General features: G+C 40.2%; 1 protein-coding gene across 5 annotated transcripts in view; it reads right to left on the bottom strand.

Annotated features, from left to right (window-relative positions):
* Nucleotides 1-19,760, bottom strand: part of RAPGEF2 (Rap guanine nucleotide exchange factor 2) — a 197,918-nt gene extending 178,158 nt beyond the window's left edge. For 4 of the 5 annotated variants that reach the window (XM_057419197.1, XM_057419199.1, XM_057419198.1 and 1 more), the window contains exon 1: nt 19,339-19,759. In XM_057419197.1, the coding sequence (XP_057275180.1) occupies nt 19,339-19,407 (69 nt within the window). In that variant the 5' untranslated portion in view covers nt 19,408-19,759. Of the gene's footprint in view, nt 1-19,338 lie in introns of all 5 variants that reach the window. The other variant, XM_057419200.1, reaches the window with a different exon arrangement.
* Nucleotides 19,761-20,895: the final 1,135 nt, after the last annotated feature.

Genomic DNA, 20,895 nt, shown 5'->3' with positions numbered 1-20,895 from the left:
GTATTTACAGAGACTGTATCACCAATGAAAAGTGACAAAAAGGTTAACTAGTTCCTGATTTTTCCCATGTAAGCACTGCTTTGTAGCCAAGCATAAAAGTACAGAAAGTTTGCTCATCTCATTCATTTAGTAAAAGTATATCTGGTCTCCCCACAGGAAAATTTTATCTTCCCCCTCAAACCACACAACCACAAACATATGGGTTCCTCCCCACCTTTACAATAATAGCACTTTATTTTTGGAAGATATGCTAGACTAGTGAAATCAGAAATGCTACAAAAGACTCAGCCATCCCATGCCCCTGCTCACCGTCCTGAAATAGGAAATAGTCAGTAGTCCAACCTTTAGTTTTAAGTCAATCTGCCCAATGGCTTCATACAGCAGTGTTTATTATCTTAGCATTTTTCTCTCACCATTTTTGCTCTGCAAATAGGTTAGTAATGAGTTGCACCCTATTTTTTCAATCTATTGGAAAAAGGTCTGTCTCAATTTGTTATGAATAGCAGCACAGTGAAACGACACACACCTATCTACATCAGACATCCAAAAATTTAGGAACACCTGCAGATCAGTTAGCTCAGCTGTCATTTAATTCATTGGTGAAGTAATTCTTGCACAGGAAGGTATCAGGGAGACTGCAAACACTTCACTAAATTTCATGAAAATGAAAGCTGTTATTATCACTCCTACACTCCCTCTCTCCCCAGACAGGTCTATAAAAAGAACAGCCGGCAAAGGCAGTCAATCGTAGCTGACACGAGCAGAGACAACTGCAAAAGCTGCTTTGCTAGTACAGTTTATGCCACTGCTCAGAACAAAATGAGTATTTGACAGGATCAAAAGCATTTTTGGTAGTGCAAAAACTGATCATAGGTTAGGCTGGTAGCGCTGTAAAGGAAAGCATCGCTGACATTAAACTTCCTTCTGAGTATCCCAGTCCAGACATGGGAAACTCCTGCACACACAGAACTGCATGGAATTTATGTATGACATTAGAGTCATAAGTCAGTGGATGAACAGCTTGGCCAAAGCAGTTCATTTAAATCAAGAAGGTGCTAAAATCTGATTCCAGTTAAAGCATATTTTTACCCAAATCTGAATGAAAGCAACAAAGAGTGGAGGGGAAGATTTTTAAAAAAAACAACAAAAAAGTGGAAGTTAAAAACCTGGTCACACTGAAAAAGCACTTCATGCTATTTAGCAATAAAAGACAGTCACATACTTGCTTCTGTAAATTATAATTAATGAGCTTACCTTAAAACTTATCTCAGTTGTATTCAAGCCAAAAAAAAAACAACAATGGTTTGAGTTTCTAAAAGCTCAAGTCCACCAGTTTCTCCTTATATAACCTTCCTCTGAAAGTTACTTTCTCCAGCCACTATGGTAAATGAAACAATATGTTTTCTAAAGAACCACAAATCAAGTGCCAAGTGGCTGGAGGGGACAGTTAACAGTGGGGAAAAAAGTAGCTACCTGGAAACATGCACCACATACTCTGACCTCCTATCCTCTTCTATTTCATTCCTTTTCCTGTATTACCCATCTGGGGCTTAGCCTTTTAAAAAAAACTACCAAGCTCTTAGAAAGGCATTATTCTGGTAAAGTGGTTAATGCTCATCTACTACATGTTAAAATGTCACACAAAGTAGTACCTACTCTGTTGGCTATTAGGCTGCTTCTGGTGAACATCACTGCACTTCATTATTTAACAGCTCCCTCAGCCTTCAGGAACCGTCTGGACTAGTGGGCAGAAGGTTATTAACATTTCAAAATGCCTGCAGCTAATACTTCCAAGTTGTCCAAGACAGTAATTATTGCCCATATTATTCTTAACTATTAGCACCTGTTCATAAGATATGATCTAAAGTACACTTTCAAGCAGGCCATTACATTTCGTTTGCATATGAACACTTCTTGCCCCCCAGTAAAGCAACATTAAGTTTCTTTTAAGAGAAACAGGACAAAATACTGATACCAAATTGTCCTTCTTGGGTTTGGATATTGGAGGATATTCCATTAGAAAGAAAAAGTTATATTAACAAGGAAAAACATTAATTGTACACAAAATGTATTCTACAGAGTTTGGGGATGCTGTCTTCATTTTGAAGGAAAACAAATAAAACACAGATGTTTCTTTCAATAAAAGCCTTACACAGCAGCAGTGTTCACTTGGCACAAAGCATCTCATCTGGGAAAGACAAAAAACATCCACTTCTATTAGCAATATCCAAGTCTACAAGCACACCTTGACTCAACCAGCCTAACCATGACAACGACTCTCCTAACCACAGGAGGAAAAAGTTAAATGACTAGAAACTGTAGCAGGATCCCTAACAAAAGTCTGCTTAAGTCTTCCAGATTGCAAAGATAGTTTCAGTAATAACCATTTTTGTCACTATTCAGTTTGAATGGTGAAAGCTTTTATCACATCTTTGTAATTTTGAATATTTTCATAAGCTAATTATGGAGACCTAAGAACCAACATAAGGATGCATTCTAACTGAATTAGCTACTGAAGATTGCATGATGCTTACACATTCATGTACCAAGTCAACTGCAGGGTATCAGAAAAAGCTTTTGTCATCCATAAATAACTGGAAGATACACAAAAAACATTCTTTCCTGAGAGATAAAGCTATTGTGGTAAAATTAACTTTTTAATGACCCAGCTAATTTAAATGCTTCTCAGGTCCCTCCAAACAGCAGCCTACCACCAATCCTATCAACAGAAAGGCCTTAAAAACCTGCCGTGTGAAAAAGGCAATGTCTTTCAGCTGTCCACAGGGTAGCAATTACAGATGTGCAGTACAGTCATAAAACACCGTAAAGGTTTTTGCTGTACATTACTATCATTGGAAGGACTGTAACCTCCAGTGCTGCTCAAAGAAACTGGACACAAAAATCCATGCCAGAAAGTTTATTTATAAGAAGTTAAATTGGCTGGGAAAAAAGGCACTCGTGTCTTCTGCTTGTTGTCCCAGCTCTAATGACAATAGAGAGCAAATAGTCTTGCATTAAAATAGTCACTTACACATGTGAAAATATACCTCTGACTCTTACTCTAAGTTTATATTGACTGTAAAAGTATTCTTTGTATCCAGACCCACAATTTTTCCCACCACTACTTTGTCAAGTGCTAAACAAGCAGCAGCTAATGAAAAATGCATGAGAAAGTTTATTTCTCAAAACTATTTAAAAATTCAACCAAACACCTTCAGGGTTCCACTAAAAGTTATTAATTAGTACTTAATTCTGGATGACATCAGTATTTTTAAAGGTGGCTTAACATTTGAATAATGTACTTGCCAGCTGATTTTCCAGATTACATTTTAACAGACCAGAGGAAAAACTGACAACTGGCTACCCACAACCCTAAATATGAAATATACTGATTTGGAAAGTACATCTCCATTCGTACACTCATTTACAGTATTTTACAGTCCTCCTACACACAAAGTTGAGAAGTTTTGTCTCCTTTTTCCTTATTTGTTGAAACTGAGGATAACTATGAAATGTTAATCTAAATTAAATCACTGCAACTCACGTTAACTGGAGAACGACATCAAAATGAGAACAAAATAACAAAAAAAACCACTCCACAACTGAACATTTGGAGCATATTCCTTTTGTTTCAAACATTTCATGCTACCAATCAATACAATTTCTGTGTAGCTAGGCTGGTTTCAGTTGCCATAAATCATTTATCCTTAACGTAAAGTAAAACAAAACCAAAGAAACCGCATACACCCCACAGGAGAGCAAGGACATTTTCTTGATTTTATCCAACTGTAAACAGATGTTTGAATAGAATTTTTTCAACATAAACACAGTCAGAAACCATTTCTAATGCATGCCATTTTGGTATCAGGTTGTTGTTATTGGGAACTCAATTTTTTAATAAAAAGCAAATGTAAATCATAGACTATTGATTAAAATAGAAATTTTGTAACTAAAAAGGAAAAAAATAATCCTAGTGCTTTGCGTTTTTTTTTTAAATTTCAGCATACTAAGAGATGTCAGGGCAACTGCTGAACAAAATCCTTCGGATTTTGACACTATATGGGATTTATAACAGGGCTTTTTTTTGAGGTTGCGGAAGGAATCTGTCCATAAACAGCAAGGACACTTTAGTGCTTATGACAAAGTGAATTCCCTTTTACCCCTAAAGCATTTTTCTCCTATTATGCATTACCAAAGTGAATAGTTTTGGAATTTCAGAAAGCTGAATCCTAGCAGCACAAACCAATCAAAATAAAGATCCACACACAGAAAAGCCCTCAATTGCAAAGAGAATGAGAAGAACAAGGAGAATAAACAGCAGAATAAGAAGAGCAGCCAAAACAAAAACACACATACCGCCCCTCCCCCCCCCCAAAAAAAATAAAAAGGGGCGGGGGGAGAAACACAAATAAAATCACAGTTGACACTAATCAGGATATTCTCAAATGGAGAAAGGGAAAAAGCCTCCTGCTCATCCAGGAAACAGAATTAGATGATGGCAGTATAATATGGAAGTCCAATGTATTTTCTGTATTTGGCTTTTTATCAGGTCACTATCTTGCCCCTACCTAGAAGCATCTCACTTAATCTTCTGTATTTATCTCAGATCAAAAGACAATATTCTGGTTAGCAGGTGCTCTCACACTTGACTTATTTACTCACCCTCACCTTCTCCTTTCTTTTCCTCCCCTGTATTACAGGAAAAGCCTTTAACAAGTTCTTCACAGATCTCAGGAGATTAACTAAAATGGTGAATTAAATCTCCGGGAATAATTTCCTTTAAATATTCTCAAATTAAACAATCATAAGTGAATTAAGTTGGAATCTGTTTGAAAAGCTACTGTATGTGAATGTACGCTCCTGAACTAAAATTTTCTAAATGACTCATGACTGCAGCATCTGCAAGTTTTGCAAGCATACTCTGAGCAGGTTATCCTTCCAGAGCAGCTGCAATGCAGGTAGCACAAGGGCCATGCTATCCCTAAAGTTGGAATTGGCTGAAATGCCTCAACATCAAGAAGCAGCTGCTGCACACCATTATGCTGCCTGCAGAACACCATGTTTGATGGCCTGTCACTGAAAGCAGTCACGGCTCACCTACACAACAACTAGATCTTGCTTTTATAACTTCTTACAGCCTCTACTTTGTCATTTTCTCCTGAAAAAAAAAAAATATTAAAAAAAATCCAAGACAAAACAAAAAACCACATCCATCTTGAAAGGTACATGTCCGTTGTGACATTTAGAGGGCATTCATATACTAAACTAAGAAACTGAGTTAGTGGATGCAAAAAAGGATCATCTTCACACTCAACACATGTCCTCTTTCCTTACCTTACAGCTACCAATTCCACTCATTCAGCTAAGCACAAAACTACTCATTTTAACATGCAACACGATTCCAAAGGTTTCACAGCTAGCTTTCAGCAGACAGCAAAGCACCCAAAAAGATGCTTAGCACCCCTTTACATTTCACCACTGGAAGACACAGAAGTCAGTAGATGTTAAAGGCTTTTTCTGTCTTAACTGTAGGTCCCTGTTACTTTACAGAGTAAGCAGTCAGGAAGAAAAGCAAAACATAAAAGAAAACTAATTATTATGGTGACTGTTTGAAAGCAAATGAAAAGTCCTGCAAACATACAAGCTACTCTCCATCTGCAGAGTTTATGGAAGATTTTGGCCAAGGAAAAATGAGCAAGGCCCCAACACTTCACAAGCCTTCTAAGCACTGGGACTCACCTCAAAATGACACTTGGGTTTTTGTCCCATCTCTCAGTTAAATACAGAATTAAAAGTTGATAACCAATTATCAGGGCACCAAGAAGGTTAGAAAGAAGGTGAACATAGAAAAAGATTTTGTTTGTAATTGTTTCTTAACAAATGCCACGCTACTTTTTGGAAGAAATTTAAAACAGTCTGGTCAGTACTTTGAATTTCAACAGCTAAGAAAATATCAGACATACAGAGCTGGTTTCATAAGCCTCTTTCAACTGACACTGCACACTGAGGATGAGATCGTTAAACAGTGACAATTAAACTCACAATCTGTTTTCTTGAAACACGTTCAAGACAACAGATTGCAAAGTCTCTCAAACTAAATGCGAAGTACTAAACACAAATCAGACCCATTATAAAAAGTTATACAACAGCCAGATACACGAATCTGAAGTTAAACAAAATGTTCAACTACTGTTGATAGTCCTAATTCTAAATGCAATTTAGTTTACTGCATATAGCTATTCCTCAAAAGTACTTGCTCTAAGTGGTCATAGCACAAGCATACAAGTTCAGTTGCTCTGCTGTATAAACAATACTGTGAACTTTAATAACTAAACAAGGCTATTTATGAGAGATCAATCCTGAATTTAAAACCTTGCACTGAACCCCGACTACTAGAAAACCACTTATTTAGCCAAAAGCACCCACTGACTCCCACATTTTTGCTGCCCTCAAAATTGCCATGCTTTCTCAGAGGACTGATTTAAGTAATTGCCTTTTGTTTGCCAGCTGGGGAGAACCTCTTCCACACACCAGAACTCTCAAAAAATATGATGCATTTCATGACCATGTGCATGTTATTCTTAGCACCTCCAAGGTCTGAGAGACCTTTCACATTTAAGGTCCTCCATGACCTTAAACGGTTGGTGGAAGCACAGGGAATGGATGAATATCTCCTCAACATGCGTTAGTACTCCTGTCTGAAACAGTCACTAAGGTCATCTAAAAATCCACATGGGAAGTAAGTCAAACCAAATCGGATGCAGCCTACGTTCCTCTGCCTCCATATTCCAACCCACACAGACTCTATTCAAAGTAGTAATAATTCAAACTAAAGTGGTTACTGGCTTTTGCATATTAAACAGTTGTATACCTGATATAAACATCGAGAGATGATTTAAAGGTTCCATTTTGTAGAGGTGAAGCAGCCAGAGTATGAAATCTGCAGAGCTGAGGATCTGTGTTTCATTGTGGAAAAATACTTTCTGTACAGTGCCTTTTGGGAAGGAGAGGGGAGACAACATGCCAGAAAACCACAACAAGTAGCATTTTTGGAGGACAGCACTTCCTGACCTTAGCTTTCAGATAAATCCCAAACTCAAGGCATCTATAAATAGAAGAAACAGGAAAAGAAATCAAGTAAGGTATCAGATGTCACTTGTCTAAAGCAGAACTTTCCTTCTTCTTTAAAAGAAATCCTGATATTGTTTTCCCAAAGCAACGCGGAGTGTGTAAGTAGCCATGTCTTACCAGCCCAGATGGTGGTCCTGCTATTTCTTCGTTATGTCCTGGCTCATTTTACAACTTATTTAGAAATATTCTTCACTAATATTCATAAATAGCACTCAAACCTTTTGATACAACTTACCACAGAGTCTCAAAACCATTTTAGCACATTCATTGAGTTTAAAACATTATTCTATGATTGCAATGCTTAATAAGAGAGTCTAATTTTTTTCCAACACTTTCCTTATGAGTTTTGCAAAGTTGGCAAGTTCTAGATGCCTTATTTACTACTGAAACTAAGACTACCCTGGAACAAAGAGGATATGTACTAATCCATTACATGTAGTTTAAAAGAGTCATCTAGGGAACAGCACTTCATCAGCTAACAGCAGAGATGACAGGCCAGTTTTTGGCTGACAAATTGTGACAACCACACTCTAAAAATAAACAGCAACATAAGAGGCAGTAAACATCATGAAGCTATAGCCAAGACGGCACTTTTTTTAACAGAAACCTCACATAATAAACTAAGATGCTAACACAAGTAATACTTCACCTAAAAGCTATGCATGAAGGCTGGAGTAACCATTAGAGCACCTGCTTCAAACAAACCTCCTTTGTTCAAAAGAAATGTAAGGTAACTAGTACGCTGGAATGTGGGCCAATGTCAACAGCAAATCCAACTGGGTTTATGTAGGTTGTGTCACTATAAGCCACATTACTCTCGTCATGGCTAAATGTTCGTTAACTATCAAGCCAAAATGGACTGTAAGAAAGCGCCATTATTTTCTTTTTACATTTGAATTCACATAGCATATTCATCCACATAAGAACATTAGACCTTAAACAGCAATGCTAATTCATTGACCTAAAAGTTAGAAATTTGACGTGCATCAACTCCAGTGAGGATATACTGAGAGTATTTGTACTTTTTGTTTTGTAAGTGGACAATAACTTGTATAACATAAACCGCACTGCAATTTATAAATTAAGAGTTTACTTCTTCATTTGTATGAAGAAATCAATATATGTGAATGAAAGTATTAGCCAAAACCACCCTGCTATTTTTTTCCAAGTGCTTTCCTAGTAAGAAAAATACCTGAAGATATTACTTTAAGGCACAAAATTCAAAAAGCACTACCAATGGAAGTTTAGAAAGGAGAAATTACAAGACATCAAATTAGTAAAACAAAGGTTAAACAACAACACAAGGCTAGGTACAAAAATAAACAAGAAAGGAGGAATGCTAAGAGGATTAATAATTCACCTGGGCATTCAGAAAAGCACCATCTTCCCACATGGATCAAAAAGAAGCATCCTACCTCAAACCTCAGATTTCCTTACTCCAGGTACTTGGAACTGCTTTACAAAGCTAACAAAGCATTTACACACCACCATGTCACATACACAATCATATTTTCTAGCAATATCCAATAGTCTAGAAGTTTTCTGACTACTAAAGCAATATTCAGAAAGTCATCTTAAATAAGAGAGCCTTATAAGCTTCTTAAAAGAGTATTTAGGAACAGTGGAGACCAGCTATCCATCAATACTCAGTTAATACAATCTAATAGCACTAAAAAAGACAGCTACCTGAAATATGGCTGAAATGGATTACACTCCTCTCCTCCACCTTGGCAAATATCTGCAACAACAATAACAACTATTATCTTTCCCTTGATGTTGTTACCTCAGATCATTTTTAATAGCTGAGCTGGAGTTGTGTTGCCATCTGACAGTTGTTCAGTGGCCTATGACTAAGGAGTTGGCATTTTTTAACTAAATCATCGTGAATTAAAACAAGGCATCAGCACCAATTAGCAGCTTTCAACAGTAACAGGGAAGCCGTGACAAAGATGGAAACTCAATTACCCTTGTTCCTGGTCAGCATGTATGTAGCTTGCAAAGCCACTTGTATTTCCATACCTATGGTGCATGTGAAATACTTCAGTCTTCAGATCAGACCACTGTGTGCTATTCACCCAGAGGTCCAGTTTTTTGTGCTTTATGCAATAAATACATTGTAGACCCCCAATTAATTTGATGTACTATCTAGTAATGCGTACCACAGATTGACAGAGAACATGAAATGCAACTCAGACTGAGACCTTCACAAGTACCTTTCCATAATTCAGAGTGAAAACTGCCTCACTGTGTTTACTTTCTGCTCATTAATACCTCCTTAGCAGGGAATATATTCAAACTACTTAGCTACTGCACTAAGAAGGGTTTAGAGAGAGTCCACCTGACCAGGATTCATCATTAACCAGTGCAAAAATCTCACTTCTTGCTTCATACTCAGACAGAGAATCCTCCATGAACTATACCATTTGTTTTCCCAAGATACCACTTGTTCCTTTGAGGCTACAGCAAAAAAGGAACCTATACAATCAAACCGTATTTCATCCACAAGCTAAATTAGTGCTTTACAAGCAACAGTACTAATGTAATTTAAATTGATGGGCCACTTACTACCTTCACTAGAGAAGCTTCCAGTCCTTAACCACCCTCAACAGCACATCACAGCATGCATCAAGAATGACTATACCATTTCAGCTTTCAGCATCTTATGAGTTTAGCAAGTGGGATAAAAAGCCCAAAGACACAGAACATCTTTGTCACATGTTCTGCTTCAGCAGCACCTGCATCTGCATTTTTCTTCTAGTTTTTTAATCTTTTTGGACCCTGGCTCCTCCTGAGTCAAGGAACGATTCCACAGGCAGAGCTCTCCATCAGGACTGTCAGTAGGGGCACAGTCAGCCCCTTTCCTCTTATTTTTTAATAGCAAGAGTTTGTAATCTGCTGTCACAGAATCCAAAGATATTTTAATAGCATCATCTCCTCTGCTGCGGGGCCTGCTCATCCTCAATACAACTTAATACATTTTAACAACACTCTGATTTTGCAGATGTTAACTTAGAAAGTTCAAAGCTATTTCAACACTATCACATGTACCATCCTACATAAAGGTAGTAAAATATCATGACTTCAACATATTGATGCAGCTATCAAAATAAAAGTGCACTTTTTTTATTATTATAGCTATGCCACCTTCAAAAACTGAAGGAGCTACAGCACACAAATGGGTAAGTGATTGGGTACTGTATCTGCCTCAGCATCACTGTTCTGCCCACTGCACAGTTGAGGGAGGACAGTTTAAACACCCATAGTAACACTGACAATAAGACACAAAGGAATCTGTAACATTGAACTCTCCCTTCAAAACGTATCTAAATATTTACTACTGCGTGTGTTGTGTATTCTGATATATCTTTTGACAAACAGTGGAAAGCCACACAGCCATTGAAGTGAGTGCTGCCTACTCACACAACTGCAGCATGCTACTGATTTCAGCAAGATTACGTGTTTTGAGAAAATGTTCTGTGCGGGTGAGGGAATGGTTTCCTGACAATATTAAGCACTTATCTCAGTCAAAACAAAAACATTTTAGGGTACATATTTTAGGTATGTCCCAATAGATTTCAGATACCTCAACAAGATTTGCATACCTCAGCAACATTAAATTTCACTTCCCATCCTTGCTTCCCCCAACCCCAAGGAAGACAGCCACCAGCATCCATTTTTCAGCTACCGTACAACAAAGCAACATAAATACAGTCAAGATTTTGTATTAGCAACACAAAAATACATCAGGCCTTATCATCTCTGATCCACCCACTTCAGTGCATGCAAAGGTAGTGTTACTACCCAGGTTTCTTACCATTACTATATTATAATGGAGAAAAAAAGTTTAGAGCTAGATACTTATTACAAGGTTTTCCTCTGATGCTAATCCTCAAAACAAACAAAAATGGAAGACTCCTCTCTCAAGAATCCTCATTTTAGGAAGTGCATTGGGGAAAAAAAAACCATCTAGAGTTTTGGGTTTTTTTTATACTTCAAGATAGTGTTTGAAAATGGAGCACCATATACTCTCTGGGGGAGGTTAAGCTGTTTCAAAAGTTCCTACACACAATCATAAGCATTTATTCTCTACAGTCTTGTAGCACAAGTCTTCACACCTTCAGCTGTACCGAGGCTGACATTTGGAGTCATAATCTAAACCAGATTGACTCACTTTGATTTTTAGAAAGAAAAAACTCTCACACACCACCTCTTGAAAATAAATCACTTTACTTTTGTTCAGCTAACAAGATTGTATCACTTATCCTGTTTACATTGTAGCCTCACAAACAGATAAGCCCGATGAGGCAGCAGAGAACATCAGCATAGGAAACAAAGCTGTCAAACGAGCTTTGCTGCTGGAAAAATACAATGTACCACGAAAGATTTAGCCTTCAGTTGCAGCAGGTCAAATCTCAAGAGAAGCTTCAACCAACTATATCGGTGGTACAGCTTTGTTTTCCCATCCCAGCTTACAAATCACATTTGCATAACATCCTATCTCACGCCTGTTTTGGTTAACAGGACAAGCAGTCCGAATGACTAACTTCAAATGGAAAAGACTTTACCAATATTTCCCCCCCCAGTTACAGAAAAAGTAAAATAAAGATGGGGGACAAGAGTACCCTTCAAAATACAGAACTGCAAATACAAACTAAAAAACACAAAACAACAAACCCAAAACCAAAACTAACAGAACGGAAAATTTTAAAGCACCATCCCGCAGGGAACATGATCCATCTTTCCCTTTGGAAACCTTGAATAACTGAAATAAATGTTTTTATTTATTAAGCCAAGTTTATTTTCATTTTAAGACATACAAAAAGCTAGCAAACAGAAACAAACAGCCTGATAAAGACAGCCAAAACAGGCATGCTTGACCAATGTGTCTTCCATGAAACTTAACACCCTTTCCCAGGCAATTTACACTGATATCGGATACAATTTCATAGTGTGGCTTGTGCTTATCAGAGTACATACAAATAAGAGAAAAACGGAGAAACCTTGCTATCCGTAGAAATAGTAATACAGGAAAATTCCTTCAATTTTTATCAGTGCTGAAAAGTAAGCCCATGCCTTTTTTTTTGTTTCCCTAAGAACTTCTACATGTTTTAACCTTATCTTATTCCTTCAGTGTTTTGATCAGGTAACAATATATATGCTGCTCATTATTGCTGGCCAGAATTCCTTAGAACTGCTCAAAATCAAATATCAATTCACTTTTACTCAGGTCAGACAAGACAGAGGTACACAAAGAAATACATCTACAGATATATGGGCATACCAGAGATACGCAGAGAGAACAAATAGCTAATTTTAACTCCAAACCAAAGCTGCAAGAAAAGCACTGCAGTGGGGCTCCTCTCTCTCCCTTTTCAAGAAAAGTGGTCAACTTCACCAACTTCGGAAAAAGGGAAGCAGAGACCACTTCCATTTCCAGACTTATTCAAATGTACCCCTTCAAGAAAAATATATCCAGCAAATTAAATCTGCAACACTGGCTGCAGTGAACAAGGCGCACAGGCTCAGCTGCCCTTCACAAAGAATCTTTGTAGAGCTATCTTTCTGCCAGCGCTCCTTTTCAATTCCCAAACAATACCTCGCAAAAATTAGATCTCCTACTGTGGGAAAGTTCCCAAAACACAAGCCAAAATATATTTTCTCATGAGGATACAAAAAAACCCTCAATGAGGAAGTCAAAGTTCTTACAATGACTGTTCAGTATACATATGGTTATTCTTGAAACATGCCAACAGATTAAGTAGCACATTCTGATTTAGGGGAAAAAAAAGTTACCAAACTCAGATCAGCAATTCATCAGAGTGAATTGGTAGCTACAACTCAATAAAATGCATAAGCATGAAGGCTTTTAAAGACTTTTAAGCATACATAAAAAATAATAGAATTTAAGAAACAATAACTGTTTTCACAAAACCTTTGCTAACCTGTATGGTAACAAGCATGACATAAATGAAACATCTTCAGATATTATATTTAAATATTTATTTATTTTTTTTTTTAGATACAAAATGTTTTCCGTGAATAACCTGAAAACATATGGAACACTGCATCCTCCTACTAAAGAAAAACATGACTTTGGGAAAACGCTTGTGTGTCATTTACATTTGCTGGTCTACACTTTCATATACAAGACAAGAACAAACTATCCATCTTTTTTGTATCAGAAGTTAAACAAATTATTTTGCTTATTACTGATATTAGTGTAAGCAAAAGCCTAGCCATGGCAATCAGTTTTGCCTTGCAATAACCCTCCTCTACTTTTGACTCCTCAGCAGCATCACTGGGTACCCCCTGGCTCAGAGGAGTGCATGAGGACAGGTGGGATGGTAATGTCCCCTCTGCACCACTGAGGGTAACAGGCACACACATCAGAACAGCACATTAAGAGGCAAGTAGACAAAAAACAAAAGCTTGGGCTGAGCAGAAGATCCCTGGACTTCAGGCTCAGCATTGCTCCCTTCAGCAACTTTCCTAGGCAAGACTGCCATGGCAAAGCAAGGTTCATTATGCTCCCAACTTTTAGGTGCAAGAGCATATGTCTACAAGGCTGTCAAAAGCACGCTCACAGCTCACAGGAACTTACCCACCCTGAACCTAGTGCAAACACTTCTGCAGCCACAGTAGAGCAGAAATCAAAAGCAAACTCTACCAAACAGATAATTAATCAAGTAGGAAATTACACAGAGCTTATCAGCGCTAAACCCTCACTTTCCAAGTTACCTAGTTTCAAATTGTCTCAGATACGTACAGCTAACCAAGTTGCAATGTTCTGACATCATGAGAAAGCAGGCAAGTGTTAAAGGCAAGGTTTCAAATCAGCTATTTCTACTCTATAGGTGAAGGCTTTCTGATCACACCAAGGTCTTTGCAAGTGTTGGTGAAACTCATATTACTAACAGTGGAGGAAGTACTAGCTCTATCACAGGGGAGAGCTACTGCAGAAAAAAAATTCAACGTTCTTTCCATTCTCATAGCTCTTGCTGACAAAGATATGAACAGCTATGGGAAAATGCACCCTCCAACAGAAAGACTGGGAAATAAACGTAGTTTCTTTCAAGAGAAACAGAATCCTGAGCAGCCCATTGTAGTAAATGCCCTTAGTTTCGGGAAGACAATGAAAATTGATGGTGGAAGTTCAGAATCTGACATTCCAGGGCTATTTCGACAGAGTAAGATTAGAGACGTTGCAAGAAAATCTGACCTACTCAAGGGGTTTTGGTTTTACTTATCAGCCACAAAAAGATATATTCATGCAATTAAGTTTGCTGGGCATGGAATTATGCTGCATAGTAATACCAGCTTGAGGAAAAACAATAAGAGCAAAAAAAAAAAGCATACTTACTTCAAAAATATATTCTCTAATATTTTTGTTCTAAACAAATACGTTACTTGCTTTGTCAGATAAAGGTCTCACCTTTTCCAAAGAGTTACTCTCATTTTTTATGCTCCCAGTTAAGGACAAACGGACTAACGTTTACATATACATGTCTATTAGAACTAGTTCTGTTGCATCTCCCCATTTACAGCCCAAGAGACCTCAAAAGACACCACAGTTCATCAGACACATCCTGGGGATGTTAACTATTCTGAACAAGTTTCCAAAGCCCCAAAGCATCGGGATGGCTACTTTTGCTCAGACCAGCTATCCTTACAGCTAACTTAATGGCAGCACTTTACTTCAAGCCAACTGCCAAGCAAGAGAAAACTGTCTGAACCAAGAACTTGCAACAGCCTTTCTTCATTAAGCTGTGTTACTAACCATGCTCACAATGCTAACACAAAACCTTAACAGGCTCATGCACCCACTCAGAATTACTTACAGCAGAAAGCCTGAACACCACCATGGGAAGTGCAGTTTGCAATCTCATTTCATTGGCCAAATAGGCTTTCCCCCAACAAAGAGAAAAATCAAACCTCGCAAACTAAAGCTACTCCTGAATAACCACATTACAAAGCCCTGAGATGCAGGATGGAAAGACCATTATAACCATGTAACACAGCCAAATACCAGGCATCAGCTGTCACAGTCCTTCACTTTTCAGGGCCATGGAGAACCAGCAGGAGAATTTAGCAACAGAAACACTTCTCAGCATTATACTGCTGTTAGAAGCACCATAGCAGGTGCTAGCTTCCCCTTTAAATACTAGTATCAAAAAGATGGTAACATGGTAGCATGCCAACAGTGAAGAAAATCTGAAAGCAAAACCCAAGCTCCAATATGTATTTGTTTTCTAAATGAAAGAAATCACAAATAAGCTCTTTTGAAAGATAATTGTAGTCTTCTGGTTTATTTGATACACAAACACACAGTAAGCCTGAATTTAAAGACTAAGTATAAATCTTTACACACGAAAATGCTGATTTTCTATGATCCCATGAAAATAGACAGCCTGGTATTTATTTGCTAAGAGATCACTATAGCAAGAAGGAAATGTTAATTTCTGGCTTATCTGAAGACTGCACACAATCATGCCATCATTACAAGTATAAAAATAACACAACTGGGGAACAAGCTGAAAGTTTATTTGGAAAAAGCATAGGTACATCCTATAATTAAACCATTGTTCCTCTCAAGTGCTTGAGAAGGGAATATCTGCTCAACAGCAGCATCCTGTTTAGATGTGTTCTGACATTAAATGACGCATTAGTATCAAACTAAGGGCTACTGTACATTTCTCCCCTTAAGATGTGGTCCAACGCTGCTGCCTCTCCGCTACTCATTACTAACGAACTGAACTGCCTTGACGCACCACACCAGCAGTTTCCAGAAGAAAACCTTAGGCACATAACACATATAAAGCATACATTAAAAAAATTTCTTCCTGCAGACGTCACTACATGGCAGGAAAACAGTGAGCCAGTATGCGGAGTTTCTGAGGTAACTAGTTATTCGCATACCATGCCATGCAAATGAGTTGTTAGGATAAAGAAAGAGATTAAGGCTCAGTTTCTCCTGTTTGAAAACAAAAACAGCCCTACTTTCTTTTTCCTCCCAGATTAAGCTACACCAGTATAAAACTGCACGCTTTCTAAAATGGTCTATGACACCAATAAGAACTTGTTTTGAAAAGACTTAAAGCTGTAACAGTTCATATAAAATGATGTTTGGAGGAAAAAAAAAAATACAATGCTATTAGTCACAGCTTAAGGGCATAAAACCATTTGTAATTTATGAACATACAGAAGTTAGATTCCCCAAAGTAGTTAAATTAACTTCCTAGTTCATGTCTTCAAAGAGAAAATGAATAGTTTAATAAAGCAATTAAAGAGCAGAGCTCTCTTACACAACAGGCATGTTAAAGTACAGGCCATATTCTTTTTTATTTTTGAGCTTCTTTAGTCGGTGGAATGTTGAGCTGTAATTCACAGAACTCAGAAAAACTCTGTAAGCCAGCACACACGAAAGAGATATGGAGCTGAAGATTTTCCAAGGCAACTGCAGAACACACTGTTTACCTACCACCACCCCCCCAAGACATAAAAATCAGTCCAGCCCAAAATCACTGAGAGACTCTTGCACTGCAGAAATTCATGCAAAGCTAAGTTTGCTTTCTTTGACAATGAGCATCAGATCTGGCACTCCTCAAAGCTGTACATACAAATATGGGCTTGCTGTCCTACTGTCACTCCTCTTCTAGAGCCTGCAGTGAAGTCATTTTGCCAAATTTGCACCATGACAATCCAGGGTGAATAGTAATGTTAAATGCATATTCGCCTGCTTGTGATTTGGGAGAAGCTGAGCCACAATGACTCTGTTAACACAAGTAAACCAGCAAATACACTACTAACACACTTGTCTTGTTATCTCTTGTACTGACATGAATATGATAAATATATTTTCTCTTCCCAACTTTAAGTTGACTCTCTCAACTTTAAAGATATCTCATGACTTCACAAAAGCCAGAATTAAGAACTATTTTTATGAGATAGCATAGCAAAGAAAGGAAAATACAAGTAAAAAGACAATAAAAAGTTACTTTAAGGGAGGAAGGATAAACAAAGCCTTTGCGTCTTTCCACATAAACATCATTTTTAATTTTACTTAATGACTGAAAGCAGATATGCACAAGCATATTTCTTTCAAATTCCATTACTGTTGTAAAATGAAACTGAATTTCCAGAACAGAGAACCAGCATGTCAGAAAACTCCTGAATGCACATAATCTACCATGAGCAGTCCACAAAAACGCCAACCAAGTTCTCTGCTGCAAGCTCTGCTCTCCTAGCAGCAACAGGAAGGCAAGCCTGACCACTGGTTTCAAGTATTTCCAGTGCTAACAACATGCTATGTTTCCCACAGATCTGGTCTTATTTGCAAATTATTTTGGCCACTCTCTGTTTCGTGGATTTAAGGGTGGGTTTCTTTTCCTGTGGCGACTGCCACAGCAGGCTTCCAGTCTGCTGATTCTGAAAGTTTTAACAGCATTAAACTCAGCTCCCAGTGTTCCTGATTTAGCTCTCTGCTCCATGCCCTTCACACCGGCTTTATCCCTGCATTCGGGCCAGTTTCTTCACTGCGTCATTTCTTACTTTCTGCCCCCTTTCTCATTTTGTTATCCCTGCTAAAGAGCAGGGCCGACAGGCAAAGACAGGAGAAACTTTAACAGTTCACATGGCACAGTTCACGTCAGGGGGAAATCGTCATCCCCCTAAGCCCAGTCCGGTGGCCCCACTACCTGACCAACTGGTTCCTGAGCATCTGCCAGTGTCACTCCTCCCAAACCCCCAGCCATCCTTTGATAACCATCTCCGGAGGCCGGACACTGCTGGCAGGCTCCCCTGGTTGGAATTTACTTCTCTATCAAAGCAAGGCACCTAGCTACAAGTTTGCAGAGACTGTGCTTCCCAGGGGAGAACACTTGGCCTCCTTCAGCTTTCACAACACACAAAAGGGCTGGGTCCAGCACTGAAGGCAAACAGACACTTGGAAAGGGTCAAACAAGGACAGAGAAACAACTTTAGCACCACGAAAACACATTCCAGAAAGCAGCTTTTCTTTTTGTTTGTTTTTTTTTTTTACATTTAAAAAATAAAAATAGAAAAAAGGCAAGAAATGCAAAAGACACACTAAATACAATGCCTATGCAGTCAGTATATTTTTCCATGGGAGTTTTTATTGTCTCACATATATTCCATGAGCATGAGGATAAAAATAACATTACCACAATGACGTATCCCTAGTAGAAAGAATGACTTATGGGTGCCGACCGAAAGTCAAGGTTTCCTCTTTGCCCCCAATTTGAAAACGCCACCAGCCAATCAGCCGCCTGCCAAAATAATCAGTAATGCCATCTCTTCCCCAAAACCAGAACAGAGCCACTGCTCAGAGAGCAGGACAAGCCTTTAGAAAATAGGACAGATGGCATTACAACTCCAAGCAAAGTAACTCCTTGTATCATTAGCTATTGAACCGCGGCTTGATGCGGGGATCAGTGTAAAGCTTATTAGTCTTTAGACAGTTGGCAGCAGCAGCCACTGCAGCAACCATCCGGTAGCAGAAGGAACTCATTCAGTTTAGTTGTTTTTCAGGTCATGTTAAGTCAAAACGTTTCTGTACACACTCCAGTCCCCAGTTTAACCTTTCTTAGTCCCTCAAAGCGCGATTACACTTACAAACTGCTTCGACTCATGCACTCCTCCGACAAAGAGGGCTCCAGGAGCCCAATGCAGGTATCTAAAAAATCCCTGCCTGGTGCCATTGTGTAAGGATTTCACCCTACTTTGAAGAGCAAGGACTTGCCAAGAATACCACTGACCTCAGCCCCAACATTATGAAACGGCGCTGCCAGCTCCAGCCAGCTATGTAAAAGTAAGGAGTGAATTCAAACCCAGAGCCGCAGCGTTCTGCGGGGTAATAACAAAACAACAACTAAAAAACCACCCCAAAAATCATACTCTGGGCACATTTTCCCTTTTACCGGAAGCAACCTTAAAAATCAACTCAGCTGGCGTTTCCCTCTCTCCCTTCCCCCCCAAAAAAAATTGGGAGCTAAAGGAAAGTTGTTGGCGTTACTGTCTTCCTCCCCTAAGCGGGAGCTTGCCACCCGGGAATTCAGCGCTAGGGGCTCTGCGGTGAAACCCGCGACGGGGCCGTTCTGCCCCCCAGGGCCACGGGGCTCCTGGGCTTAAACGCACACGCACCCCCCTGTCCGGAGGGCGCCGCGGGGTCCGGGGGAAGGGTCCGCCTACCTGGGGGCTCCTCTCCGCCGGGTTCTTCATCACCGCCTGGCGGAAGCTGTTATCCACGTAGGACGCCATCGCGCTCCTCCTGCCTCCCGCCGCCGCCTGCCCGGGCTTCGCAGCCGCCGCCCGGGGAGGTGATGGGGGAGGGCCGGCCGCGGCCTGGCGCTGCGGGCTGCGCGGCCGGAGCGCTGGGCGAAGGGGCGGCGAGGAGGCTCCGCGGGCTCAGCAGCGCCGCCGCCTGGACTAAGAGGCGGCGGCCGAGCCCCGCCGGTAGCAGCGGCGGAGGCGACAACAGCTCGGCGCTCCCTCTGTAACCGGCTCTACGCGCCCCGCCGGCCCACTCCGCCGCATCCCCCCGGGCACCGTCGCCGCCTCTCGCCGCTTCCTCCTCCCATCCGGGCTGATGGGGGGCTCCGCGCCCACCTCGGCAACGGGGAAGTTGCTAGCTCGGGGGGGAGGAGCGGCGACGGGGCGGGGCGGGACGGGGGGGGCGGGTCGCTGGGGGACGCGGCCGGCGGGGCGACCCCCGCCGGCCGCGTCCCCCAGCGACCCGCCCCCCCCCAGACAGCGATGCCTCAGCATCCTTCCCCACAAACCGAAGCCATCCCTGTCGTTGTTAAGCCCAAAATAAAGCAGACTGACCGGCTGTGGCCATCGCCCCGAGGGTCGCGCATCAGCACGGCTCCGGTGATGCACCCTGTGGGTATTGGTGAGGACGTGGAAAAAAAAACAAACCCAAACAATAAAGACTTGATCGGCTGGATCTAGTGCTTTGGGGAGGCCACCTGTTGTCCTCAAAAGTGATCGCCAGCAGCCGGCTGTCCCCTCGCTCGTTGCTATATGGGATGAAAATGAGGAAAGGAAGAGTGTGAAATCCTTAATTCAACACTATTCTGGGAGTGTAGAATGGACTAAACTAGACTAGAATAGAACAGAATCTAGTAAACTAGGTTGGAAAAAACCTTTAAGATCATCAGATCCAGCCATTACCACAGCACTGCCAAGTCCACCACTAAACCACGTCAGTAAGGGCAGCGTCTACATGGTTTGTGAACGCTTCCAGGGACAGTGATTCCACCACTTCCCTGGGCAGCCTGTTCCAATGCCTGATCACCCTTTTGGTGAAGAAATGTTTCCTAATATCCAATCTAAACCTCCCCTGGCGCAGCTTGAGGCCATTTCCTCTTGTCCCATCTCTTGTCACCTGGGAGAAGAGACTGATACCTCACTATACCTCCTTTCAGGTAGCTGTAGAGAGCAATAAGGTCCCCTCTAAGCATTCTTCTCACATGAACTGAAGTTTGTAAAGGATAAAGGTCTTGCAACATGGCTGATTTTCTTTGTTTACGACCACAATGAGCATGTCTCAACAGCAGCTTGACAAATACGCATTATGGAAGTATTTTTAAATATGTCATTAACAGCCATGTAACACTACTAATGTATTTGCTTTTGCAAGCGATATGTACCCTTTGCTGATACAGATCACACAATGTAAATACTGTCAACAGTAAGAAATCTGTTTGATTTCCAGTCACTAGCAGGGGGTTACGCATTTTAATC

Source organism: Pezoporus wallicus, unplaced genomic scaffold, assembly GCF_028554395.1.
Source record: "Pezoporus wallicus isolate ANWC-B61680 ecotype Strahan unplaced genomic scaffold, APGP_CSIRO_Pwel_v1 contig_2384, whole genome shotgun sequence".
Classification (NCBI taxonomy): Eukaryota; Metazoa; Chordata; class Aves; order Psittaciformes; family Psittacidae; genus Pezoporus; species Pezoporus wallicus.
This window is presented reverse-complemented; position numbering and strand designations above follow the sequence as displayed.